The sequence below is a fragment of the Stenella coeruleoalba genome (assembly GCF_951394435.1).
Source record: "Stenella coeruleoalba genome assembly, chromosome: 20".
Taxonomy (NCBI): Eukaryota; Metazoa; Chordata; class Mammalia; order Artiodactyla; family Delphinidae; genus Stenella; species Stenella coeruleoalba.
The window spans coordinates 57,266,191-57,294,016 of NC_137166.1; the positions used below are offsets into that span (position 1 = coordinate 57,266,191).

At 44.3% G+C, this 27,826-nt stretch overlaps 1 protein-coding gene across 6 annotated transcripts; it reads right to left on the bottom strand.

Moving 5' to 3' along the window:
* Nucleotides 1–401: 401 nt before the first annotated feature.
* On the bottom strand, nucleotides 402–23,994 carry LOC307178305 (uncharacterized protein). Of its 6 annotated transcripts, none has more exons than XR_013825170.1 (4): nucleotides 23,451–23,728; nucleotides 9,082–9,208; nucleotides 5,717–7,745; nucleotides 402–3,903 (listed from the first exon to the last, which is right to left on the bottom strand). XR_013825170.1 is itself a non-coding variant. In XM_079906367.1 (4 exons), exons 2-4 carry the CDS (start codon nucleotides 11,373–11,375, stop codon nucleotides 6,580–6,582), a joined length of 1,302 nt encoding a protein of 433 aa, XP_079762493.1. In that variant the 5' UTR covers nucleotides 11,376–11,471; nucleotides 23,678–23,994; the 3' UTR covers nucleotides 402–6,579. The 6 variants fall into 6 exon arrangements, 5 of the variants coding, with proteins under 5 accessions (XP_079762493.1, XP_079762492.1, XP_079762489.1 ...); XM_079906367.1 differs by adding an exon at nucleotides 11,367–11,471 and having other exon boundaries at nucleotides 402–7,745; nucleotides 23,678–23,994; XM_079906366.1 differs by lacking the exon at nucleotides 23,451–23,728 and adding exons at nucleotides 11,367–11,471; nucleotides 11,688–12,019 and having other exon boundaries at nucleotides 402–7,745.
* Nucleotides 23,995–27,826: the final 3,832 nt, after the last annotated feature.

Consider the following 27,826-nt stretch of genomic DNA (forward strand, 5'->3'; position numbering starts at 1 on the left):
TTATATAAGGTACCCAGAGTGGACAAATTCATAGATAGAAAGTAGAATAGTTGTTGTCAGGGGATAAGAGAGTGGGGATGAGGAGTTGTTGTCTAATGGGTTTACTTTCAGTTTTATAAGATGAAAATACTTCTGAATATTTGTCTGCACAAAAGGTGAATGTATTATTACCGATAAACTTACAGTTAAATATGGTTAAGACTGTAAATGCTATGTTACAAGCATTGTATCACAATTTAAAAAAATTTTAAACACCTGCATAGCAGTACTTCCCAGCGCTAAATCAGACCAGACTTTTCCCACATTCACTGCATTTATATGGCTTTTCTCCCATGTGAACGCTCTGATGAAAAATGAGCGTAAAGTGGTCTTTTAATGTGCTTCCCACACTGGCTGCACTCATAAGACATTGGCCTAGTGTGAGCTCTCTGGTGTTCAATGAGGCCAGAACTTCGTGTAAAGAACCCTCCACATCCAAGGTGCTCATATAGCCTGGTTTCAGTGTGGATTTTCTGGTGCTGAACCACATGGGACGGTCTGATTAAAGTCTTCCCACTTTCGCTGCAATGGTTTTTCTGGTGCTCAACAAGTATGTGTTCATGGCTAAAGGTTTTCCCACATTCACTGCACTTGTAATCATTCTATCCACTTTCAAAGGTCTCCCTGCCCTCCATGTCACTGTGTGTCTTCCCTCGTGTGAGGGGCCTGGTTCTGGAGAAGGCCTGAACTGGCCGGAAAGTCCTTCCCTCCCGTTCAGCACGTCAAGGTCCTTTCTGCCACGTGAAAGCTGCAGTTCTTCACCAATGAAGTCCTCCCTTCATCCCATCTGGGGAGTTTCTTCCTACTCGGCTCCTTTTGGTGCTGGGAAAGACTCACCACACGGGTACACCTCTTGCTCGCGCTGTGTCCCATCATACTCAACCAGGCGCAAAATGTCTTTCAAGAGTGGGCCACACATCACATTAAGAATGAGACTTCTGGGACTTCCCTGGGGGCACAGTGGTTAAGAACCCTCCTGCCAATGCAGAGGACATGGGTTTGAGCCCTGGTCCGGGAAGATCCCACATGCAGCGGAGCCACGAAGCCCATGCCACGACTGCTGAGCAGGCAGTCTAGAGCCCGTGAGCCACAACTACTGAGCCCTGATGCCACAACTAATGAAGCCCATGTGCCTAGAGACAGTGCTCCACAACAAGAGAAGCCACCACAATGAAGAGTAGCCCCTGAGTGCTGCAACTAGAGACAGCCTGTGCAGCAACGAATACCCAATGCAGCCCAAAATAAAAAGATAAATAAATTAATTTAAAAAAAGAAAAGAAAAGAATGAGACTTCTGGATAGATGGACCTGGCTTTGGAGTCTTGACCTGTGACTCTATAACTGCATCACCTTGCTCTGAAAGCACCTCCTCATCCTGGGCTCCATGTTGAAAACCTGAAAGGAGAGACATGTCAATAAACGTGGCCCCAGCAGAAATGTGTCTCAGACACACCCAGCAGTAAGTCCTTAAGATTGTTGAGATGCATGGGGCCAGAGCCTGTGTGAGGAAGGCCTGCTGTGCAGAGCTGAGCCTGGGAAGCTCATCTGATGGCAGAGCACAGATGATGGGTAAGAACACGAGGAAGGGTCTTCAACTTACCTTTCAACAAAGCCTGGCTACTGGTGACTGGTGAGCAATGAGTAGAAGGCTGTGTCCAGACCCAGAATGTCTGAATGCATCACAGCAGCTGGGCTACAAGGAGTATTTAAGGACACATGCACATATCCCAACACTTTAAGTGCAGGTCAATGTTGACAGCACTGCAAAGGGAGCAGTGGAAGGGAATGGGTGAGAACCAGGGCCAGAAGTGAAGAGTCACAGCATCAACAGCGGGCTTCCCTGATGGTGCAGTGGTTGAGAACCCGCCTGTCAATGCAGGGGACCTGGGTTTGATCCCTGGTCCAGGAAGATCCCACATGCCGCAGAGCAACTAAGCCCATGTGCCATAACTACTAAGCCTGTGCTCTGAGCCCGCATGCCACAACTACTGAAGCCTGCTTCTTGTTGCTTGAAGCCTGCACGCCTAGAGCCCATGCTCTGCAATGAGAAACCACCACAATGAGAAGCCAGCGCACTGCAATGAAGAGTAGCCCCCACTCACCGCCAACTAGAGAAAGCCCGCACGCAGTGGCGAAGACCCAACACAGCCAAAAATAAATAAATAAACTAAAATAAACTTATAAAACAAAACAAAACAAAAAACATCAACAAGAAAGTAAAGGTAGAAACTCTTGAAATCTGTCACTGGTACCACACACTGGTGGATATAGGACACAGGCCTGGTGTGATGGGAACCCAGCTCTGATACCTCACCATTTCCTCACCCCCACGCACGTGGGCCACGTTCATTTCAGCCTCCCTTGATGCTGCAGGAAAAACATCCACCCTGTCAGGCACCCAGGGCCCTCCTATTGCTCAAGGTGAGAAACCACCTGGGCCTGAGGAGGCCAGTCAAAGAGGAAAGACAGGGAAAGGGAGTGGGCCCCGTCCCATGAGATCACACATTCTAAAATTATAAGGACATTAAAGGAAGGTCTTAAAGGAAACAAGCCAGTGGTCCCCTCAAGTAGTGACCAGGTCAGTATGTGAACATCCTGGCATAAGCAGGTCCCAGAGTCTGTCAGCAAAGGACAGTGGAAGGCCTGGGACACCAAGGTTCCACGCCTCTGGACAGAGTCACCCAACCAGGGACAGGGAAGGCTGGTGGGATCTTTCACACAAACATCAAGATTTCTGAGCCCTGTCTTATAAGACCTCAGAGCAACAAGGATGGGACTGCTGGGAGCGAAGGAATACAGTGCACAGAGCCCAGTGCTGGCACCAATGACACACATGCCAGGAAACCAGGAAAGGAAGCAGTGCCCATGGTCTCACTGTGGGAAGCTCAGAGGTTTCACTTGGCTTGATCTGACTCTGGTTTGGTAACAACCTCATATTAACAGCTTGAAACTGCCCAGGGTTGGAACATTTATACCAGGGAAATTGGCAAATGCAATAATCAAGGGTTAGCCGAGTTTTTTTTCTTTTTACTAACTGTCTAGACTTAAAGTAATGGAAACTATGCTAATAATGAGGACTACACATGGTGAGTAATGTTGTGAATAGCAGAAACATTTATTCCACCCAGCAAAGTCACTGAAGAAAAGTCAAGTTCCAACACATTTATTGTCTTCTTACGTACTAAAAAGAAGACATACATCTGACAAATGAACACAAAAATGTTCAACATCATGAATCACTAGGGAAATGCAATCAGACCACAGTGAGATACATCTCCACACTTTTAAAACAGATAATATTAAAAATACAGACCATACCAACCTAGTTCTTGTAAGGAATACAGGGGAACTGGAATGCTCCCATACTGCCGATGGGAATGCAAATGGGTACAGCCACTCACTTTAGACTAAGAATCCCTATGTTCATATAAAAAATTTTATGTACACGTTCATAGTAAGTTTATCTGTGATAGCCAAACTGGAAACAAACCACAAAACCTCATCCTTTAACAGAGAGATGGATAAACAGTCAAATGTTGGCATATTTAAACAGTACATTTTTCAGATATTTAAAAAATGATCTTTTCATGTAGACAAATTAGATGATTCTCAATATAATTATGCATCGTTAAAGAAGAAAACAAATACAAAAGTAAACATTAAGATCACAGTGATGGGGGCTTCCCTGGTGGCGCAGTGGTTGAGAGTCCACCTGCCGATGCAGGGGACACGGGTTCACGCCCCGGTCCGGGAAGATCCCACATGCCGTGGAGCGGCTGGGCCCGTGAGCCATGGCTGCTGAGCCTGTGCATCCGGAGCCTGTGCTCCGCAACGGGAGAGGCCACAACAGTGAGAGGCCCGCGTACTGGAAAAAAAAAAAAAAAGATCACAGTGATATTAAAAGTCTAGAAAACACTACCTAATTAAATGGGAAAAAAGTAAATCAAAGGACTTCCCTGGCAGTCCAGGGATTGGAAATCTGTGCTTTCACTGCCACAGCCAAGGTATAATCCCTGGTTGGGGAACTAAGATCACACAAGCTGTGCAGCATAGCTGGGGGAAAAAAAAAAGTAAATCAATACTAGCTACCTGAGAGTCCTGGGAGAGATGTCAGAAGCTGATATGGGAATGATGGATGTTTGTTATTATGATGATGATTCCATGGCTTTAGAAGTATTAAAATTTACCAAGCTGTACATTTTAGGTATGTTCATTTCAATGCATACAAACTATACAGCTCAATTAAATTGTAATAGGAATTGGTTTCACATAAAAATCTGAACTTCTTTTCTGAATCTCTTTTCAGTAAAACTGTGGCAACCACAGCTCAATTCCATCACCTCTCCTACTCTCATGAGGGGATTCTGTCACAGCAGCAATGAAGACTTGCAAGCAATAAAACGTGTTTCCACTTAAGTTATCCAGGAACTCTGCCTTGGTCCTAAAATTCACATGCCTGAACTACATGATTTCCACTCTCATTCCCCATTGTCTTCACTGTGCAGCAGTGGACTTCAGAGAAAAAATTTGCAGATGCTATAGGAATCCTAAAACCTTTACGTTATTCAGTCTGACACAGACTGGGGGCTCAGGGGGAGAGAAATAGCTCTGTAGCTCCTGAGAATTTCTGCAAAAACCTTATCCTAAACAGCCAGTCATGGGAACATTCGTGGATGCAGCTTTAGAAAAGGCTCATCCCTTCTTGTTGCATCCCTTCTCACATCCTATTAATTCCCAGTGTTTCTGTACCAAATATGGTTCCCTCCTGATATCTGTAAACTAAAAGTCATGAACACCAGCCTACCACATTGCGGACATCATAGCACACGTGGACATTATGGCACACGGCTCTTTTCCAGCTGGACCTAGAGAAATTCTTCTCTTGAACAGTACTGAGGTCATGATGTGACATTCCATGTGAAAAAAGAGAACTTATGCAGCTCCAAAAAACACTGGTGGTTCATACAACTGTCCTCATCTCAGGGTGACCTCGGGACCCACCAAAAATTCTAACATCCAGGTCACAACATTAGTCCCACAGAGCCCTGCAGTCTACCCCAGGAAACCTTCAACAACAATTCAAATTAGTGAAAACTATTCTCCACCATGATACTATTCCCAGTGAGGTATACAAACTTTGGAACACCCACAAAACCTGCTCCTCTTCATCCTGAGAGTCCAATTTGCTTCTCAACATCAGTCTAACAGTGGACAAAGCCCAAGATGAAAGGTGGCTTAAATAATAGTTTTTATTATGGCATAGAGCAGAAAAACTGAGGCAGATAATTCCCAAACAGGGTGACTTGGACCTAAATAAAATCCACCATTAACATGGTATTAGACAATGCCACCAAAGAAGGCAAACTACTGTGAGCCACCAGGAGAAAATGGACTGGATCCCCATGATCAAAGCTGCTTTGGTCCTGTCATAGGCAGTTGACAGGAACTAAGAGAACGACAAAACCCAAGTGCTCAGGGTATCCATGCTTTTCTACAAGGGATAGGAGAGCACAAAAGCCAACCTACCCTGATCACACTGAGGTGACTGATTCCAGTATTGGGATCTGCCACTTAGTAGAGATAAGAAACTCACAGTGACATTAAATATGGCAAGGGCCCTGCACAGGTCAGAAGTAGAGCATATCTCCTTAAAAGCTTCCTATGAACCTGGAACTTACAGGAAATCTGCACACTAGGGCTGTTCAGATGTATGGCATTCAACTTCCAGATGATGAGTCCCTCACAGAGCCTACTTAGTATGATGTATTAACTAAGGAGACAGCTCATTCGCTGCTCTCCTCATCTCATTTGAAGGTCTTTCTCCAGTAGGAACTTTCTGGTGATGAATGAGGTTAGACCTTCAGTTGAAAGCTTTCTTACATTCACTGTGCTCACAGGATCCATCTGGGCTGTTAAGTTTCTGGTGCTCAGTCAGAGCAGACTCTGACATAAAAATTTTCCACATTTGCTGTACCGGCGATGCCTTTCTGTAGCATGAGCTTTTCAGTGTTGAGTAAGCTGGGAGTTTTGGCTGAAGAATCCTCCACATACAGTGCACTCATATGGTTTTTCTCCAGTGTGAACTCTGGTGCTTAATGACAGTGGAGTATTGACTAAAATGTTTCCCATATTCAATGCACTTATAAGGCCTTTCCCCAGTGTAAACTCTCTTGTGTAAAACGAGAGCAGTTTGGCTAAATCACTTCCCACACTCACTGCCCTCAGAAGTCTTTGTGCCAGTGTGAATTCTCTGGTGTACAATAAGGTTGGAGATTTGGCTAAAGAACTTCCCCTTTCACTGTGCTCATAAGGCCTTTCTCCAATATGAATTCACTGGTGCCAGACAAGTGTGAGTGGGTCACTATTTAAAAGTTTTCCCAGGGGCTTCAACTAAAGACGCCTCAACTAAAGATCCTGCATGCCGCAAAAAAGATCAAAGATCCAGGGTGCTGCAACTAAGACCCAGCACAGCTAAATCAATCAACCAAACAATAAATATTTTTTTAAAAAAAGTTTTCCCACATTCACTACACTTATAAGGCTATTTTCCACTGTGGACTCTCTGGTGCTTAACAAGTGAGTCTTTGCGGCTAAAGGCTTTTCCACATTCACTGCACTCATAAGGCCTTTCTCCAGTGTGGACTCTCCAGTGCCGAACAAGACTGTCTTTATAAATGAAGGTTTTTCCACATTCACTGCATTCATAAGGCCTTTCTCCAGTGTGGACTCTCTGGTGACGACAAAGGTTTACTTTAGAAATAAAGGCTTTCCCACATTCACAGCACTTATAAAGCAGTTCTCCAACATGGAGTCTCTGGTGCTCAACAAATGACTTTTTGTGTCTGAAGGCTTTCCCACATTCACTGCACTTATAAGGCCATTCTCCAGTGTGGACTCTCTGGTGAACAAGTGACTTTTTGTGTCTGAAGGCTTTTCCACATTCACTGCACTTGTAAGGCCATTCTCCAGTGTGGACTCTCTGGTGCTTAACAAGTGAATTTTTGTGTTTGTAGGCTTTCCCACATTCGCTGCACTTATAAGGCCATTCTCTGGTGTGGACTCTCTGGTGCTGAACAAGCGAGCTTTTCCAGCTGAAGGCTTTCCCACACTCACAGCACTCATAAGGCCTTTCTCTAGTGTGGATTCTCTGGTGCTTAACAAGTATCCCTTTAAAGCTGAAGGTTTTCCCACATTCACTGCATTCGTAAGGCCTCTTTCCAGTGTGGACACTCGGGTGATGAGCCAGTTTGTGTTTGCAGCTGAAGGCTTTCTCACATAGATAGTATTTATAGAGGCTATGTCCATTGTGAAAGGCCTCTGCACACTTGGCTTCCTTTTGTGGAGTGACCTGTGGCTGGAGAAGGCTAGAGCTACCAGGGAAATCCTTCCCAGCCTCCTGGCATGTGAAAGAGTTCTTGGATGCATGGACTATGTGGCTCCTCATAAAGGTCTTACCCATGTCTCTTCTAAAGAGTTTCCCTCCACTGTGCTGGTGAAATTTCACACCTGACACACACAGTTTCTGGCCAGGAATTGTTCCCAGGTCTTCAGCTACACACAAACTACTGTCTAAGGCCAGGCAGCACCTCTCCCAGGGATAGGACTTCCGGATGGACAGGTCTGTCTTTGAAGTATTTATTTGTGGCACTTCTATAGAAACATTCTGCTCAGAAGTTATCTCCTTGTGCTCTGCTCCATGCCAACAACCTGAAAGCACAGACATATGGATGAACTTCATGTAGATTTTGGAAGAAGGAGGCGGCCCCATCACAAATATGTGTGTGATGTACCAAGAAATAAATCCATGGGACTATTTTCTGGACAAGGGAGCTGGCAGCATGTTAAGGAAAGGGCCTCTGTGCAGCACTGTGCCTCTCCATGTCACAGAACAGGGAGGACTAACCAGGCAAAAGACACAAGGGTGGTGGGAGCTCACGGAGGAGCCACGGGTCCACAACTCACTCTTCCGGAAACAGTTTTGACAGGCCTTGGTTGCTGGTGACATTTGTGTGCTGTGTGGAAAGCTGTATCCTGGACCAGGAAAATCCGACTGTCACTGAGTAGCTGGTATAAAAGGAGTATTTTATAAATAGGTGCAGACCTCATGACACATTAAGTGTAGGCCAATATTGGAGAGCACAGCAGAGTGAGGATGGAGAGGTCCAATAAGGAGTGGAAGACAGAGAGGTGAGGGGTAATCCTGGGTTGAAAGGGTAGAAATGAAAGAAGGAGCAAAGTATCATGAATGGGTAGGAAAGACAGATATGAGAAAAACAGTCACTGTCCTTGGCACCAAAACAGTGTTCAGCACAGGACATGTGCCTGATATGATCTGAACCCAGCCATGGTATTACTTCCTCCCCCTGATGCCAATCACCAGGGCCAGGCCCACTTTGAGCCCCCCTAGCTGGGGTTGGAGTCATGTCCACTCTGTCACGTACCCAGGGTTCTCCTCCCAGCTCCAGTTGGAGAACAACATGGAACCTAGAAGATGCAACTTCTGAGGGAAAGATAGCACAGGTGAGTGGTCAGTACTGGCCAGGGGAACAACCAATCCCCCAAAAAAAACCTAAGGAAAGAAAAATAATGTCACAAAAATACTCGTTGAGGAGGGTATCATAGAAACAGCCTAGTGGACCCCACAAATAGTGACCATGTTGGTTCACAACAATGCCTGGTACACTCAGCACCCAGGAAATGTCACCTAAAAGAGGACAGAAGCTGGAGCACAGAGATGGCATGAGCCTATAGAGTCAACGTACCTGGGAGTGGCTGAGAATTATGGAACCCACTGAATAAATTCCAAGTTTTTGAAGCAGAAAATCTTCACTGACCAAACCTCAGAGCAGGTGGTATTAGGGCTCCTTGTGAAAGGAGGCAATCTACACACTCACCCAGCCTTGGCACTTACAGCACAGATGACAAGGAAGCATTAATAGAGATGTGCCCACTGTCTAGCTGTGAAAAGAGCAGACTTCCCCTTGGAAAAAGAAAGAAAGGCAGGGAGCAGCTCAGGATTCTGGGATAGGTGTGAGGGTCTTACCCAATGATGCAACAAGTACAAAGGTCTCCAGCAACACATCATGGTACAGGAGTCTCTGGGCCTCATCAAGAAGCTTCCATTCCTCCTGGGAAAAGTACACAGCCACGTCCTCAAAGGTCACAGGGCCCTGTGATGATGGGACAGATTTGTACATAAGCAGCCTCTCTCCCCAGGACACCATAAGTACTTTTAACCCCAGCCTGTACTCACTCTGGGTTCACCATCCACCCCAGCTCTGTGACTTAGAGGGCAGTGAGGCCCAATAACTCTTCATGCTTCCTTGATCAGTATGTACAACCCTGAGCAACAACAGGCAGGTGGACAGAGAGATACCATGTAATCTGTGAGCCTGGTATGCAGGGCCCTTTCCCTTTCCTCCAAGACAACAGCCTGAGTGTACCCACTATCATGTCTCCCAGACACAAGCAAACTTAGCCCCATCCTTCTCTCTTATACTCCTAGTATCAGGGCCTGGGGCAATTACTTCATACACCTTCCCCACATGCATATTACTCAGTGGACCTCCTCATACATCTGATACCCATCACCACCACCCGGCCCACAAAATTGGCATGTCTCCTGCCTCCTCACATACCCTTCTGCACATGGCATCAGAAAGTGCCTGCCAAAGCAACAGGATCCCACTGTACCCCAACTATCCACTGCCGGTTCCCCAGTCCTCTTCTGAAGGCTTTTCCACTAGGCCTCATTCATGACTTCTACCTCAGTCACAACATGCAGATCTAAATACGCCTGGTCATGTTCATTTCCATATAGCACATTATGTCTCTTCACCAGTTACAATCTTTGCCCATATAACACCCATTCAAAATCCACACCCACTTGACACACCTTAGGTAAACTCATCTGACGTTGTGACAAACTCCCCAAGTTCTACCACAAAATCCTGGTGAGTGCATAGGAAAAGAAATAAGAACAAGCCTGACTTTGCTATTACTTCACCTCCATTTCTGCCTTACCTCTGCATCAATTTCATGGCCAATCTCCCATAAAAACCTGGGCCACCTGCTGCACTTTCCCTACCCCCTACCTTCCCGCTGATGATCACTCCTCTTGTCTGTCTTTGTGACAGCCTGCCTCTCTTCCCTTGTTGCCTAATGGCATCCTGAAGCCTTCCCCAGCACTCTAGCACTGCATGTTCAGCTGTCCACTTTTCTCCTATATTTGGGAGTCACTGGAACATCTGAGACTCAACATGGCTGAAACCCAGTTCACCTGGTGTTTTCACTGCCATGGGCAAGTGTATGATTACTGGTCACGGAACTAAGATCCCTGCAAGCCGCATGGTACAGCCAAAAAAAGAGGGAGAGAGAGGGAGCAATGAGAAGGAAATGGCACCAGAAAATTAATTTGTGATAAAGAGGTTGTGGCTAGAATCAGAGTAGTTTGAGATAGCTGGACATCATTGATAACTCTTTAAACTTAAGACAAAGGAAACAATCTACAGGACCTGACCTTTACTGCACCCTCATTATATAAACATGGGTTCTTGGGTTCTAAACATCCTGATAGGGATTCCCAGCATTATAACTTTTTAACCTTACCATGGTTCATTATATCCCCCTCCAAAAAAGGATTTTAACAAGATGTCTTAATCATTTTCTCTTCCAATACCACCAGAGAACAATGATGTACCAGTAGAATAAATACTATTAGAAGAGTAAAATCACTGAAAAGGCAAAAACCCTCTAAGTGCCTGTATACTGTAAAACTGTTAAGTTTACCTAATGCACAATGAGTGTGTATGAAAATACAACTATGGGATAGATTAAGACTAAGTATAATCATCTCATTCAAAGAACTAAGTTAAAATTAGTAACTTGAAGCTAAAAAAGATCAAAAAGTGGAAATGTTCATTTAAATATAATAGTAACTTTAATATACACGCTGGACAAGTGCATTCTTTATATATCCCAGAACACATAGCAGATATGACTGCAGTACGAAGTTTATAAATACGAAAGTAGACCAAACAAAAAAGCAAACCAAAAACCATAAACAAAGAAAAGCCTTTAAGAAGAGGATCTATAAAAACATTTTAATCATATAGTAATATCTATAAAATACTTCATAGAAAGAAAAATGAATGGATACTCACGAAAAACATGGGTAAAATAACACCATATTGTGCAAATGAAGAAAAACACAGAATTCTTACATGATTCAATTCATAAAAAATTTTAAAACAAGCGTGCAAAACTAGAATCATCAAATATTTCCCACATGGTTGGCAAAACTATCAAGAAAAGAAAGAAAATGCTTACTTGAAACATCAGCCAGTACGTTCATTTTGGGGGGATGCGGATAATTGTTTTGGAAGAACCCCGCAGGCGGCTTCTGGGGGTCCTATTTATATCGCATTTTTTGACCTGAGTGGTGAACGGATATTAGTTTTAGAGCTTACTGAACTGCACATTGAAGTTCTCTGCAATTTTCTTTTTCCACGCAGGTCATATTTGAAAATCCGGAAAACCAAGGTTTTGGGGAATAAAAATAACTATAGAACACTGGTAAGAGAACACAGATAAAATAAAACACTGCTGAATGAGAAGAGTTGGGTGAGGCCCGGATGACGCAGCATTTACCTGAATCCGACACATCTGGGCTGTCGCCGTCGCTAGAGTTTGTGGGCGAAGGTGGGGCCCGAGCACGGACGCCCCTCCCGGACCCGGGAGAGAGTCAGGCCAAAGAGCAACCACGCCGAGCCTCAGACTAAGCTCAGAGCAGCGGGCACAGTTCCTTCCTGACTCCCTGATCTCGGGCCGGCCCTGCGTTGCTAACCTTTGAACACATCCGAGTTTACAAAATGACGACCACGGCAGACGCCGGAAAAGCCGCCCAGACGCAGTCCACTAGCTCGGAAGTGCCTCTTTACTGAGCCTTTATTGGTCCAGGGGCGCCGAAGAACGGGCGCAGAGCCTTCAGGGTAATGTAGTTCACAGGCCTCCAGGACCTGGCAAGGAGCGGTGCTCCCCTCCTCCAGGAAAGGTGCCGCCTCTCCGCCAGGGTTGCTGGGAGTGAGGCTCTGAGGAAGGGGGCGAGGTTTCACGCTTCTTAAAAGGGACGCACCAGATTTTCATGTAGTCTTTGATGATCACAGAGAAGTACACGGACATAATATATGAGTTGTTCCCCAAACCTACAAAACCAAATGGGCAGATGATACCAGGTTGTCACTCAGACACAAAGTGCATCCATCCATAGCTGGGGTCTAATTAACGCTGTATTATTGCTCTTCCAATGGATGTAGGCTAAAGCTGTAGACTCAATTTATGAGTTTCACTGTGTTAGGTCAGGATCCAGACAGGGCCATGGTGGACAACACAAAGGAGGAATGTGGGGCGGCCAGAAGCAGGGGGACAATTTGTTGCTTCTCTGGCTCCCTCAGAAAAGAGTAGAGCCAGTGACGTTGTCCACTTATGGACACCACTTCTAAACATGCATCGTGAAGAAGCATGTAATGAAACACACCTGTACACACCAATTACCTCGCTTTTCTCTAACTCTGATTGCCCTTTCCCCACACTTAAGACCACCCTGCCTCTTTATCCCCTAAATATCACAGGCACCTTGCCACCGGGAGGGTGGATCTGAGAATTGTTCTTCTGTGTTCTCACTTGCCTGCCTTGTGAATGAAATACTCCCCAGCAAACCTTGGCATCTCAGAGTTTGGCTTGCTGTGCCTCCGGTTCAGTAATAACCTCATACACACAGTTTGAAATTGCCCACAGTTGGAGTATTCATACCAGGGAAATTGGCACACACAACAATGAAGGGTCGGTTGGCTTTTTTATTAAGTGTCTAGGCTTAAAGTAATAGAAGTATCTTAATAATGAGTATACATAGTAATAATGTTGAGTACAAATACCTATTCCACCCAGCAAAGTCACCGAAGAAAAGTCAAATTCCAACACATTTATTAACTTCTCAGTTACTAATAAGAAAGCAGACATTTTGTCAAAGAAGATATACACTTGGCAAATGAACACAAAAATGTTCAACATCATGAATCATTAGGGAAATGCAATCACACCACAGTGAGATATGTCTCCATGCTTTTAAAACAGGAAATATTCAAACTACTGACCATACCAACCAAGTACTGGTGAGGAACACAGGGGAACTGGAATGTTCCCATACTGTCAATGGGAATGCATTTGGGTACAGTCATTCATTTTAGAATGAAACCATGTGCTCATATAAAGGATTTTATGTACGCTAATAGTAAGCTTATCTGTGAGACAAACTGGAAACCACAAAACGCCATCCTTTAACAGATCAATACCAGTGAAGTAATGGTATATCCAAACAGTATATTATCATGAAAAAAGTGAATTATTCACATCGGCAACTTAGATGATTCTCAAAGTAACTATGCATGGAGATAAAAAAAGACAAACACAAAAGTAAACATTAAGGCTCCAATAATATTAAAAGTCTAGAAAACACTAACTAATTGAAATGAGAGAAAAGTCAGTCAATAGTAGTTGCCTGAAAGCCCTGAGAGAGATGTCAGAAAGTAGATATGGCAGTGACAGATGTTTGTTATTATGATGGTTCCGTGGCTTTACAAGTACTAAAACTTACCAAGCTGTGCATTTTAGGTATGTTCTGTTCAGTGCATACCAACTATACAGCTAATTAAATTTCAATAGAAATTGGCTTCAAATAAAAATCTTAATCTCTTTGCTGAATCTCCTTTTCAGTAGAACTCTGGCAACCTCACATTAACCCCATCACATCCCCTTGCCCATGGGAGGGAATCTGTAGCAGTAGCAAAGAAGACTTGTGAGCAGTGAAAGTTCTTTCCACTTAAGTTATCCAGGAACTCTGCCTGGGTACTAAAATTCACATGCCTGGACTACACAATTTCCACTCTCATTCCTCACTGTTTTCACTGTGCAGCAATGGCCTTGAGATAAATTGTTTGCAGATGCTGATTCCTAAAACCTTTACATTATTCAATCTGACACTGACTAGGGGCTCAGGAGGAGAGGAACAGCTCTGGAACTCCTGAGAATGTCTTCAAACACTTTATCCTAAAGCGACAGAGTCACTGGAATATTTGTGGATGAAACTTTAGAAATGGCTCATCCCTTCTTGTTTGCTTGTCTCTCAGTCCCTATTAATTCCATGAGTGTTTCTGTATGAAATATGGTTCCCACCTGATGCCTGTAATATAACACTCAGGAACACCAGCCTACCACTTTGGGCACATTATGGCACATGGCTCTTTTCCAGCTGGACCTAGAGAATTTCTTCTCTTGAACAGTACTGGGGGCATGACATGATATCCCATGTGAAAAAGAGAACCATTCATGTTGCTCTGAAAATCACTGGTGGTTCTCACAACTGTCCTCATCTCAGGTGACCTCAGGACCCGCCAAAAATTCTGACATCCAGAATTCAACATTAGTCCCACAGAACCCTGCAGTCTACCGTAGGAGGCCTTGGACAACAGATTGGACCAAAACTGGAGTGAAAACTATTCTCTGCCATGATACTATCCTCATTGAGGTATAAGAAGTTTGGAACACTCACAAAACCAGTTCCTCATCATCCTGAGAGTCCAATTTGGTTCTCAACACCAGTCTGAAAGTGAACAAACCCCAAGATGAAAGGTGGCTTAAATAGTCTTCATTATGGTATAGAGTGGAGCAAACTGAGGCAAATAGTTCCCAAACAGAGTGACTTAGACCTTGAAAAACCTATCCTGAGCATGATATGAGACAATGCCACCAAATAAGTTGTGAGCCACCAGCAGAACTGAGACTGGATTCCATTGGTCAAAGCTGCTTTGGTCCTGGCAGGACCAAAGAGAATGACAACACCCAAGTGCTCAGGCTATTCATGCATTTCTAAGGGGATAAGAGAGCACAAAGATCTACATACCCTGATCACACTGAGGTGGCTGGTGCCAAGAATGGGGATCTACCACTTGGGTGATGTAAGAAACTCACAGTGACATTAAGTCAGAAAGTACAGCATAGCTACTTAAAAGCTCCCTACGAACCTGGTACTCATAGGCAATCTGCACACTAGAGCTGTTTATATGTATGGCATTCAACTTCCAGTTGATGACTCCCTCACAGAGCCTATTCAGTATGATGTATTAACTAAGAAGACAGCTTATTCGCTGCTCTCCTCATCTCATTTGAAGGCCTTTCTCCAGTAGGAACTTTCTGGTGATGAATGAGGTTAGACCTTCAGCTGAAAGCTTTCTTACATTCACTGCAGTCATAGGGTCCATCTTGGCTGTTAAGTTTCTGGTGCTCAGTCAGAGCAGACTTTGACAGAAAATTTTTCCACATTTCCTGTACTGGCGATGCCTTTCTGTAGCATGAACTTTTTGGTGTTGAGTAAGCTGGGAGTTTTGGCTGAAGAAATCACCACATTTAGTGCACTCGTGGTTTTTCTCCAATGTGAACTCTGGTGCTTAATAAGAGTAGAGCTTTGGCTAAAACGTTTCCCACACTCACTGCACTTATAAGCCTTTGCTCCAGTGTGAACTCTCTGGTGCAAAATGAGAGTAGAGTTTTGGCTAAAATGTTTCCCACATTCACTACACTCATAAGTGTTTGCTATAGTGTGAATTCTCTGGTGGACTTTAAGGTGGGAGCTTTGCCTAAAGAACTTTCCACATTCACTACTCATAAGGCCTTTCCCCAGTGTGAATTCTTCTATGTTTAATGAGGCTGGAGATGTACCTAAAGACTTTCCCACATTCACTGCACTCATAAGGCCTCTCTCCAGTGTGGATTCTCTGGTGCTGAACAAGCATGCGTTTACAGCTGAAGGCTCTCTTGCATTCTCCACATTCATAAGGCCTTTCTCCTGTGTGGACTCTCTGGTGCTGAACAAGTTTGCTTTTAGTGGTGAAGGTTTTCCCACATTCGCTGCACTCATAAGGCTTGGCTCCAGTGTGAATTCTCTGGTGCACAATAAGTTGAGAGCTTTGGCTAAAGAACTTCCCACATTCTCTACACTCATAAGGCCTTTCCCCTGTGTGAATTCTTCTATGAATAATGAGGCTGGAGTTGCATCTAAAGACTTTACCACATTCACTGCACTTATAAGGCCTTTCTCCAGTGTGGATTCTCTGGTGCTTAAATAGTATGGGTTTACGGGTGAAGGTTTTCCCACATTCACAGCACTCATAAGGCCTCTCTCCAGTGTGGACTCTGGTGCTGAGCAAGTCTGTATTTGTGACAGAAGGCTTTCTCACATTCACTGCATTTGTAAGGCCTTTCTCCAGTGTGAATTTGCTGGTGCCGAACAAGTGTGTGTTTGTCGCTAAAAGCTTTCCCACATTCGCTGCACCCATAAGGCTTTTCTCTAGTGTGGACACTCCAGTGCTGAACAAGTATGTATTTACAGCCAAAGGCTTTCCCACATTCATCACATTCATAAGGTCTCTCTCCAGTGTGGACTCTCTGGTGCTGAGCAAGCCTAGACTTCCGGTAGAAGGCTTTCCCACATTCGTGGCATTTATACTGCCTTTGTCCATTGTGAGAGGCCTCTACACACTTGGTGTCTTTTGGTGAAGTGACCTGCTGCTGGAGAAGGCCAGAGGTACCAGGGAAATCCTTCCCAGGCTCCTGGCATGTGAAAGACTTCTTGTATGCATGGACTGTGTGGCTCTTCATAAAGGTCTTACCCACATGTCTTCTAAAGAGTTCCTCTCCACTGTGCTGGTGAAAGTTCACACCTGCCCCACAGTTTCTGACCATGGTTTGTGCCAAGGTCCTCAGCTAGATGCAAACCTCCTTCTAAGTACAGGCAGAACCTCTGCCAGGGATAGGACTTCAGGGTGGACAGGTCTGTCTTTGAAGTATTTATTTGTGGCACTTCTACAGAAACTTTCTGCTCAGAAGGTGTCTCCTCATCCTCTGCTCTATGCCAATACCCTGAAAGCAGAGAAATGTGGGTGAACTTCATGTAGATTTTGGTAGAAGGATGCAGCCCCATTACAAATATGCGGCTGACATAGAAACGAATAAATCCATGGGACTATTTTCAGGACAAGAGAGCTGGGGCAGGTTATGAAAGGACTGCTGTGCAGTATTGGGCCTCTACATGTCACAGAACATGGATGACACACCAGGTGAAAGACACAGGATGGAGTGGAACACACAGAGGAGCTGGGGTCCACAACTCACTCCTCTGGGAGTGGTTTTCACCAGGGCCTTGGCTGCTGGTGCCACATGTGCTGTGTGGAAATGTTTGTCCAGGCTCAGGAAAATCTGACTGTCACTGAGTAGGTAGTGTTCAAGGACTATTTTAAGGATACGGGGGGAACCCATGACATGTTAATGTAGGCCAATATTGGAGAGCACATCAGAGTGATGATGGAGAAGACCAATAAAGAGTGGAAGACAGAGAGGTGAGGGATAATCCTGGGTTCAGATTCAGAGTTGAAATGACAGAAGGAGCAAAGTAGCAAGAATAGGTAGGAAAGATAGAAATGAGGTACACAGTCACTGGCCTTGGTCCTAAAACATTGTGGGGCACAGGACGTGTTCCTGATATGATCTGAACCCAGCCATGATATCACTTCCTCCTCCTGATGCCAATCACCAATGTGGGTCCCACTTTGGGTCTCTCTAGCTGTGCCTGGAGTCATGTCCACTCTGTCATGTACCCAGGGTTCATCTCCCAGCTCGAACTGGAAAACAACATGGGACCTAGAAAATGCAAGTCCTAAGTGAAAGACACGACAGCTCAGTACTGGCCCAGGGGGAACCAATCCCAAAACAACCTCAGGAAAGAAAAATAATATCACAAAAAAAATCTTTGAGGAAGGTCTCACAGCAACAGCCAAGTGGACCCCACAAACAGTTACCACATTGAGTCCCAACAATTCCTGAAATAGTGAGACCCCAGGAAATGTTAGCTAGAGGGCACAGCCTGGAGCATGGTGGTGTATGGGTCTACAGAGTCAACTTAACAGGGAGTGGCTGAGACTAATGGAACCCATTGAACTAATTCCAAGTCATTTGACCCAGAAAACCTTCGCTGAAAAACCTTCAGAGCATCTGGTATTGGGGATACTTCTGAAAGGAGATTGTATATACACTCACTCAGCCTTGGCACCCACAGCACAGCTGAAAAGGAAGCAGTAATAGAGATGTGGTCACTGTCTAGCTGTGAAAAGAACAGAGTTGTCCTTGGAAAAAAGGGGAAAGGCAGAGACCTGCCCAGGATGCTGGGATAGGTGTGAGGGCCTTACCCAATGATGCAACAAGTGCAAAGGTCTCCAGGATCACATCACGGTACAGGAGTCTCTGGGCCTCATCAAGAAGCCTCCATTCCTCCTGGGAAAAGTACACAGCCACGTCCTCAAAGGTCACAGAGCCCTGTGATGATGGGGACAGATGTGTACATAAGCAGCCTCTCTCCCCAGGACCCCATAAGTACCCCTAACCCATACTCACTCTGGGTTCATCATCCTCCCCAGCTCCCTAACTTAGAGGGCACTGGTACCTAATAACTCTTCATACTTCCTTGAGCACTAGGTACAACTCTCAGCAACAACAGGCAGGTGGACAGATAGATGCCATCTAAGCTGTTGGCCTGGTATTCAGGGCTCCCTCCCTCTCCAGCAAGACAACAGCCTGAGAGGCCCCAGGATCATGTCTCCTAGACACAAACAAACTTGGACTCATCGTCCTCTCTTAAACTCCTGGTATGAGGGCTCTGGGGCAATTTGGTCACACACCTTCCCCACATGCGTATTACTCACTGGCTAACTCCTCATACATCTGATACCCATCACCACCACCTGGCCCACAAAATTGGCATGTCTCCTGCCTCCTCACATACCCTTATGCACGCAGCATCAGAAAGTTCCTGCCAATGCAACAGGATCCCGCCATACCCCAACTCTCCACTGGCGGTTCCCCAGCCCTGTTCTGAATGCTTCCCCACCAGGCCTTGTTCCTAACTTTAACCTCAGTCAAAACATGCAGATCTAAATACGCCTGGTCAGGTTCCACTTTTATATTGCAAGTTATGTCTCTTCAACAGTTACAATCTTTGTCCGTATAACACCCATTCAAAATCCACACCCACTTGACACACCTTAGGTAAAACTCATCTGACATTGTGACAGAAACTTCCCAAGTTCCACCACAAAAGTCTGGTCAGTGCATAGGAGGAGAAATAAGCACCAGCCTGACTTTGCTATCACTTCACCTCCATTACTGCTTTCCCTCTGCATTAATTTCATGGCCACTCCCCCATAAAAACCTGGGCCACCCGCTGGACTTTCCTTACCCCCACCTTCCGGTTGATGTTCACTGCTCTTGTAGTTCTTTCTGACAGCCCAAGTCTCTTCCTTTGTCCCATAAGGGCATCCTGAAGCCTCCCCCAGCACTCTAGTGCTGCATGTTCAGCCAGTTGTCTCCTATACCTGGGAGTCAATGGAACTTTTGAGACTCAACACAGCCAAAAGCCAATTCCTAATATTCTCACTGAAAATGACTCCTACCACTGACTTCCCCATCCCAGTTCATGGCACATACCCCCTTCCAGATGCAAAGGGAAAAAAACTTTTGGAGTCATCTGTGAGCCCTCCACATTAGAAAATCTGGTCCACTTCTACTTAAGAAACAAATCCAGAAGCCAAGTATTTCTTACCTCTACATCTGTCACTCTCGTCCAGGCACAACAAATGTGCTTCTAGATGATTACAAGAGCCTCCTTGATTATCTCCTTGTCTTCCTTCCCCCGAATCTGCTGTGCACACTGCAGCCAGAGGTAACCTCTTAAAACCTAAGTCACATCACTTTTCCCCCCTGTTCCAAAAATTCCATATCTGCTATCATTCTCAGAACAAAAACCCAACTTCTCAGGCTACCATCCTAGGCCTGACTCTGGCCCCCTTGTTCTCTGTTCTCACCAGACATTAACAGAGACCTACAAGTCCTAAAACACTCCCATCTCAATCTCATCCTCAAACATTTGTACGTACTACCCCCGTACCTAAGACAACCTTTCACATCCTAGTCCACTGGCTGCTAAAAATGGGAATCTGTCCATATAACCTCTGGCCTGGACTTGGAAACATGGGCTGAGGGTTTCTCTAGGGTCTACAGCCACCAAGTCCAGGAAGAGTGACAGCAAAATACTTTCAGGACACCTACACTCACTGGTGCAGTGTTCATAAGTGGTTCTGTTGAATGTGGAATCTGTGGGAAGACTAAGGCCATGTAATATTAATTCTCATCAGCAAAATAGACAAAAAAGAAGATTAGTGAGTGAACATTTAATATTTCAGGCAAAGGCAAATACTTAAGGGAAAAACAAAGCATGTAAAAGAGGGCAGAAAGTATTTTGGAGTTGTGCTATAAAGTCATGAGGATATCTTGAGAAAAGACTTTCCAGAAGTGGAAAACACAAGTGCAAAGACTCTTTGTCAGAGTCACCTCTGACATGTTTGACTACCATCTATGAGGACAGTGTGACTGGAGCCCAATGAGAAAAAAGAATACAGGATCATGTTGGCAAAGAAATGGTTGTGCCAGGATATATAACACTATTATATCCCTAAGCCACAAATATCAAAATTAAGACTCATTTCATGTACAGCTATTTCTGACACTTGCATTTGATTTCCTTATTCTGTCTCTCCCTTGCCAATAACGCATTTTTCTCTTCTTGTGGCTTGTCGTTGGCCATAACAGCTGACAAGGAGTTTTTATACTTCCTTTTCAAATTTTACTTTGGTTATGTTAAAAATTGTTTTATATAAAATTCCAACTTACATAATCCATAGATTAAGTTCTGATTTGAAATTATTATAACATTACATAATAAGATTCAAGAACATGTACTTTTTTCATTTATTCCTATTCTTTGATATATCCATTTTTTTCCCCACAAATGTTCAGAGATTATTTGTAATTTCCTAAATGCTTTTTTCGCATGTGATAGAGAATGGAACTACTGCTTACTGGCTTCACATCCAAAGTGAATCTGTGATAAAGGGGTTGTTGCTAGAATCAGAGTAAAAGTGCTTGCCCTTCAGCAGTTTGGGATAACCGGTTGTCATTTCTGATAACTTAAACTTAAGAGAGGGGAATTCCCTGGCAAACCAGTGATTAGGACTCCGTGCTTTCACTGACGAGGATGCAGGTTTGATCCCTGGTCTGGGAAGTAAGATCCCACAAGCAGCATGGTGGGGAAAAAAGTAAAGTAAAAGTAAAGTAAAATAAAATAATCTTAAGAGAAAGGAAACAAGCTATAGGACCTGACCTCTATTCCATCCTCTATGGAAATATCTTCTTGCTTTCTAAACGTCTTGAAAGGGATTTGAAGCCTTATAACTTATTACCCTCACAATGATTCACTTTGTCCCCCTTCAAACAAGTATTTTAACAAGATATTTCTTAATCATTTTCTCTTCCAATACCACCAGAGTAAGAAAACTTAACAGTAAAATATATATTATTATGAGTACAATCACTGAAAAAGCACAAACTCTCTAAGTGGACGTACAATGTAAGACTGTAAGTTTACCTAATACATAATAAGTGTGTGTCAAAATGTAACTAAGGGGGACTTCCCTGGTGGTCCAGTGGGTAAAGCGCTCCCAATGCAGGGGCCCAGGTTTGATCCCTGGTCAAGGAACTAGATCCCACATGTGTGCCGCAACTAAGAGTTCACATGCCACAACATAGAATTCTGCATGTCACAACTAAGGAGTCCACATGCCACAAATAACAGTCCACATGCCACAAGGAAGAGTCCACGTGCCGCAATGAAGATCCTGTGTGCCGCGACTAAGACCCAGTGCAGCCAAAATAAATAAATAAACTATTCCTTTAAAAAATGTAACTATGGAATAGATTAAGTAGAATCATCTCATTCAAAGACCTAAGCTAAAATTAGTAACATGGAGCAAAACAAGATCAAAAAGTGGAAATGTTCATTTAAATACAATAATAATTTTAACATATACCCTAGACAAATGTATGCTTGATATACGCCAGAAGACATGGCAGATATGACTACAGTAGCAATGTTTATCAATACAGAAAGCACACACCACTGTAAAGCAATTACACTCCAATAAAGATGTTAAAAAAAATACAGAAAGCAGACCAAAAAACAAAGCAAAACAAAACAAAACAGCCTTCAACAGCAGAATTTCAAAGGACATTTTACTCATATATCCATAGTAAAGAATACTGCACACACACATAAAAATTAACGGACAGCTATGAAAAACATGAGTAAAGTCACGCCATGTTTTGCAAATGAAGGAAAACACATCATAATATTTACTTGATTCCATTCATAAAAAGTTTTAAAACAATTGAGCGAAGGTAAACTACAGTCGTGGAATAATTTCCACGTAGTTGGCAAAAGTATCAAGAATAGCAAGGGCTTCCCTGGTGGCGCAGTGGTTAAGAATCTGCCTGCCAATGCATGGGATACGGATTCGAGCCCTGGTCCAGAAAGATCCCACGTGCTGCGGAGCAACTAAGCCCATACACCATAACTACTGAAGCCCGCGCACCTAGAGTCCGTGCTCCGCAACAAGAGAAGCCACCCAATGAGAAGCCTGCGCACCGCAACAAAAAGTAGGCCCCGCTCGCCGCAACTAGAGAAAGTCTGCGTGTAACAACGAAGACACAACACAGCCAAAAATAAATAAATAAATTTATTTTTTAAAAAAAAGAATAGCAAGAAGGCGGCTTCCCTGGCATTGCAGTGGTTAAGAATCCGCCTGCCAACGCAGGGGACACAGGTTCGAGCCTTGGTCCGAGAAGATCCCACGTGCCACGGAGCAACTAAGCCTGTGCGCTACAACTACTGAGACCGCATGTCACAACTACTGAAGCCCACGTGCCTAGAGCCCGTGCTCCACAACAAGAGAAGCCACCGCAATGAGGCCCGCGCACCGCAACGAAGAGCAGCCCCCATCTCTGCAACTAGAGAAAGCCCGCGCGCAGCAACAAAGACCCAATGCAGCCAAAAATGAATAAATAAATAAATTTTTAAAAAAGAAAAGTTTACTTAAAACATCAGACAATACCTTAACTTTTGGGGGATGGGGATAATCGTTTTGAAGGACCCCACTGGCGGCTTCTGAGGTCCTATTTATATCGCATTTCTTGACTTGAGCAGTGGCCGAATATCAATTTTAGAGCTGCTTATTCAACTACACTGGGAAGTTCTCTGCAATTTTTTTCTACACGGGTAATATTTCAATATTCAGAAAGACAAGGTTTGGCGGGACAAATAAATATAAATATAGGACACTTGTAAGAGAATATTACTAAGAACAAAAATTCTGCAGAATAAGAAGAGTTGGCTGAGGGCCCGGGGGGCGCAGCATTTACCTGAATCGGATCCATCAGCGCGGCCCCTCCAGCACAGTTTGTGGGCGAAGCAGGGGCCCAGGCCCTGCGGTCCCTATCCCGGCCCCGAGACGGAGTCAATGCGGATGGCGCCCACACCGAGCCTCAGACCCGCCTCAGAGCAGCCAGCACAACGCCCTCCAGCCTCCCTGACCTCGCGCCGGCCCAGTGTTGCGAAGCTCACCACCGGTGAACAGACCCGAGCTTACAAAATGTCGCCCGCCGTCCACGCCAGAAAACCCGCTCAGACGCGGTCCTCTAGGTCGACGCTCAGGAGCAGTGCCTTTCGGGTAATGTAGTTCACAGCACTCCGGGCCCTAGCAAGGGGCGGTACTCCCCGCCTCCGGAAAAGTTCCGCCTCACCCAGAGGGTTGCTGGGAAGGAGTGTCCAGAATCTCTCAGTACCAGGGCGGGGTTTCACACTTCTTAAAGGGGACGCACCCAGATTTGCGTGGAATGTAGTCTGTGCTGATCACAGAGAGGTACAGAGACATAATATTTCAGATGTTCCCCGAACCTACAAAACCAAGTGGGCACATGATACCTGGGTGTTGCTCAGACACAAAGTGCATCCAGCCATACTTAAGGTCTAATAAACAGTGTCTTATTGCACTTCCAATACATACAGGCTGAAGCTTTACACTCAACTTAAGAGTTTCACTGTGTTCGGTCAGGGTCAAGCGAGCAAAGGCTCCAGACACGGCCATGACTGGCAAGACAGAGAAGGAATGTGGGGTGGCCAAAAGCAGGTGGACCACGTGCTGTGTCTCTGGTTCCCTCACAAAAAACGTAGAGCCAGTGACGGTGTCCCATCCAGTGACAGACACATACTTCTTACTCCACATTTTGATATATATTCAGTTCTAATTTATTTATTTATTTATTGTATAAATTTATTTATTTATTTATGGCTGTGTTGGGTCTTCACTGTGGTGTGTGGGCTTCTCATTGTAGTGGCTTCTCTTGTTTCAGAGCACCAGCTCTAGGTGTGCAGGCTTCAGTAGCTGTGGCACGCGGGCTCAGTTGTTGTGGTTCATGGGCTCTAGAGCGCAGGCTCAGTAGTTGTGGCACACAGGCTTGGTTGCTCTGCAGCATGTGGGATCTTCCCGGACCAGGGCTTGAACCCGTGTCCCTTGCATTGGCAGGCGGATTCTTAACCACTGTGCCACCAGGGAAGCCCCAGTTCTTTTTGAGAAGCCAAGTTCTACCTGACTGAAAAGAAGAGTGACTTACCACTTGCTGCTTTCTGCCTGGAGTGTGACTCTATGGTCACAGTCATACTTTATTTGGAAAGGGGGGCTCTGAACCCAGAGATAAAGGACTGGACTACATGATCTACTTTCCTTGCTGGGTAGTCAATATAATTTCACCTGCAATTGCAGTGACAATGCATGGAGACTTGAGATTATCTCAGAAAAATATTTGTGAAATGTTGAAAGTGCTGATATCGACCATAATTTTAGTTACTCAAAAGTGGTTGCTTAGGTCTTCCCTAATGGCACAGTGGTTGGGAGTCCGCCTGCTGATGCAGGGGACACAGGTTCGTGCCCTGGTCCGGGAGGATCCCACGTGCCGTGGAACGGCTGGGCCCGTGAGCCATGGCCACTGGGCCTGCGCGTCCGGATCCTGTGCTCCACGACGGGAGAGGTCACGGCAGTGAGAGGCCCGCGTGCCTCAAAAAAATAAAGAAATAAAAATTTTTAAAAAGTGGTTGCTGAAATAGCTCTTGGCCATGTGAACAAGGTTAGGGTCTCAGTGAAGACTGAAGGAACATTGAAGTCTGAGAAGTGAAGGAATGAAGCAGAGCACGTAATTACACAGGAAACTTGGCTAGCCTGTGGAAATGGCTTTCTAAATTGCGATTCATTATATATTTAAATCTTATTTTTTAGTACAGCCTTAGGGGACATGAAAAGACAGCAGATAGCTTTGCCTAAAAACAAACAAGTATCTGTCCCACCATATTTATTCCCTCCTTAACCAACACTCATTAAGTGCCTATCCCATTCCAAGTACTATTTTGGCTGCATGGGACACATCAATATTCAAAATGTCAAAGATGCCTGCCCTCGTGAGTCTGAACTTCCAGTCAAAGGCGACAGACAGTAAAAACTAATGACAACATAGTCAATTACATACTTTTATGTGTTATGAGTGTTAACCAAAATTTCAGAAACAAAGGCCTGAATGAAAGAAAGAAGCATGTATTTGGGGCTTGATACAACTGCAGCTGGGAGACACAGATTCGAGAAGCACGTGCATTGAGTTCCCCTGGACTACAAAATGGAGGAAGGTTATAAAGGCAAAAAACGGAAGGCCACAGTTAGTTCCATAAATCGTTTGTCAAGAATTACAATTGGAGCAGTCAAGATGTAAGGGTGTTTGTAAACAAGCATTGGTTGGAATTGGAAATGGCTTTAGAATTGCAAGGGGAAATATTGAAACCACAAGGTTGTAGCTAGCAGATGTTTTAAAAACGTCTAGTATCTGTTATCAAACTGAACTTGGGTCTAATCACCTACTTTCTTCTTTTTAATTTTTATTTTATATTGAAGTATAGTTATTTACAAAATTATATTGGTTTCAGGTGTACAGCAAAGTGATTCAGTTATACGTATACATATATCAATTCTTTTTCAGACTTTTTTCAAATACAGGTTATTGCAAAATATTGAGTACAGTTCCCTGTTATATACAGTAGATCCTTGTTGGTTGTCTGTTTTATATATAGTAGTGTGTATGTGTTAATCCTAAACTCCTAATTTATCTCTCCCCACCATATTTATCCTTTGGTAACCATAAGTTTGTTTTCCATGTCTGTGAGTCTGTTTCTGTTTTGTAAATAAGCTGATTTGAATCATTTTTTTAGATTCCACAAATCATATTATATTTGTCTTTCTCTGACTTACTTCATTTAGGATGATAATCTCTAGGTCCATCCATGTTGCTGCAAGTAGCATTACTTCATTCTTTTTTTTCTATCTGAATAATATTTCATTGTGTATATATACCACATCTCCTTTACCCATTAATCTGTTGATAGACATTTAGGTTGCTTCCATGTCTTGACTATTGTAAATAGTGCTGCAATGAATATTGTGGTGCGTGTATAATTTCCAATGATTATTTTCTCCAGATTTATGTCCAGGAATTGGATTGCTGGATCATATGGTAGCTCTAGTTTTAGTTTTTTGTGGAACCTCCACACTCTTCTCCATAGTGACTGTGAGCCATATTATATTCCTACCAACAGTGTAGGAGGGTTCCTTTTCCTCCAGCACCCTCCAAATCATATGGAGGCCTCTTGAATAAATCAAGGTTTCTCCTGATGGAGTTTTCATGGGAAATTGAATCTACCCGGATTATCTAAAATGGTTCCTTCCGTGACCTTTATCAAGTCACTGGGATGATGAGGTGATGGGAATGCACCCCTGGAATTTCCCCCAGCTCTATATAGAGACATTTCAGCTCAGACACATTTTGAGAGCCAGTCCCTGACTTGAGGAGACTGAAGGCAAGAGGGTTCGAAGGGGTAAGTGACAAGAGGGAATGTCTAAAGAGAGTCCTTAGAAATCAGGACAGATGGAGGCGGGCTTCAGAAAGCTTTGGCTTCCTATTCACCTTGCATTAGCTCAGAGACCTTGTGAAAGCAATGGATCTCCCTCAAACCCCACATTAACTATGGTTGATTGTTGAACACTTCTGTGAGATGAGAAGAATGTTTCCACACACGTTGGTGTGGTGTGGTGTGTTGTGGTTCATTTTTTCAACAAGTTTCTGAACCGCGGCCCTATAGACATTTTTGACCAGATACTTTTTTGCTTTGCTATAAAGGTGGATGTCAGAAGAATAACAGAATGGATTATAGTTCCTGGTATCAAATATTGAAACAGTGGGGGAGTGGTGTCCAATACTGGGATGAGGGATGTAGGAGAGATGGAAAGGTGGAATAAAGTGAAAGACATCAGGTTCATTCTTTTTGTTTGTTTGTTTGTTTTTGTCCCCAGCCTTCTGAACAGTGACTCTATTGCAGAGGAAAAGCAGAGGAAATCCCTTTCCATAGGGATCAACTGGCCACCAGCTTCTAGAAGCGTTTGCTCAGAGTCCTATTGGAAAATTCCTCCCTCAATATGGCTGAGGACCAGACATTTTTCCAGGGTCGTGGAAAACTCCCCAGAGGCCCTAGTTCAGAGTCACCAGTGTCTCTGCCATGCCAACATACACTTATGGAAAAGCCAGACTGTGACTGGGAGATGTGGCACGTTCGCTTCAGAACATTTAGAAGCTCAGAGGAATCCGACCCCGTCCAGGATCTGAGGAGACTCTGTGAGCTCTGCCATTAGTAACTGATACCAGAT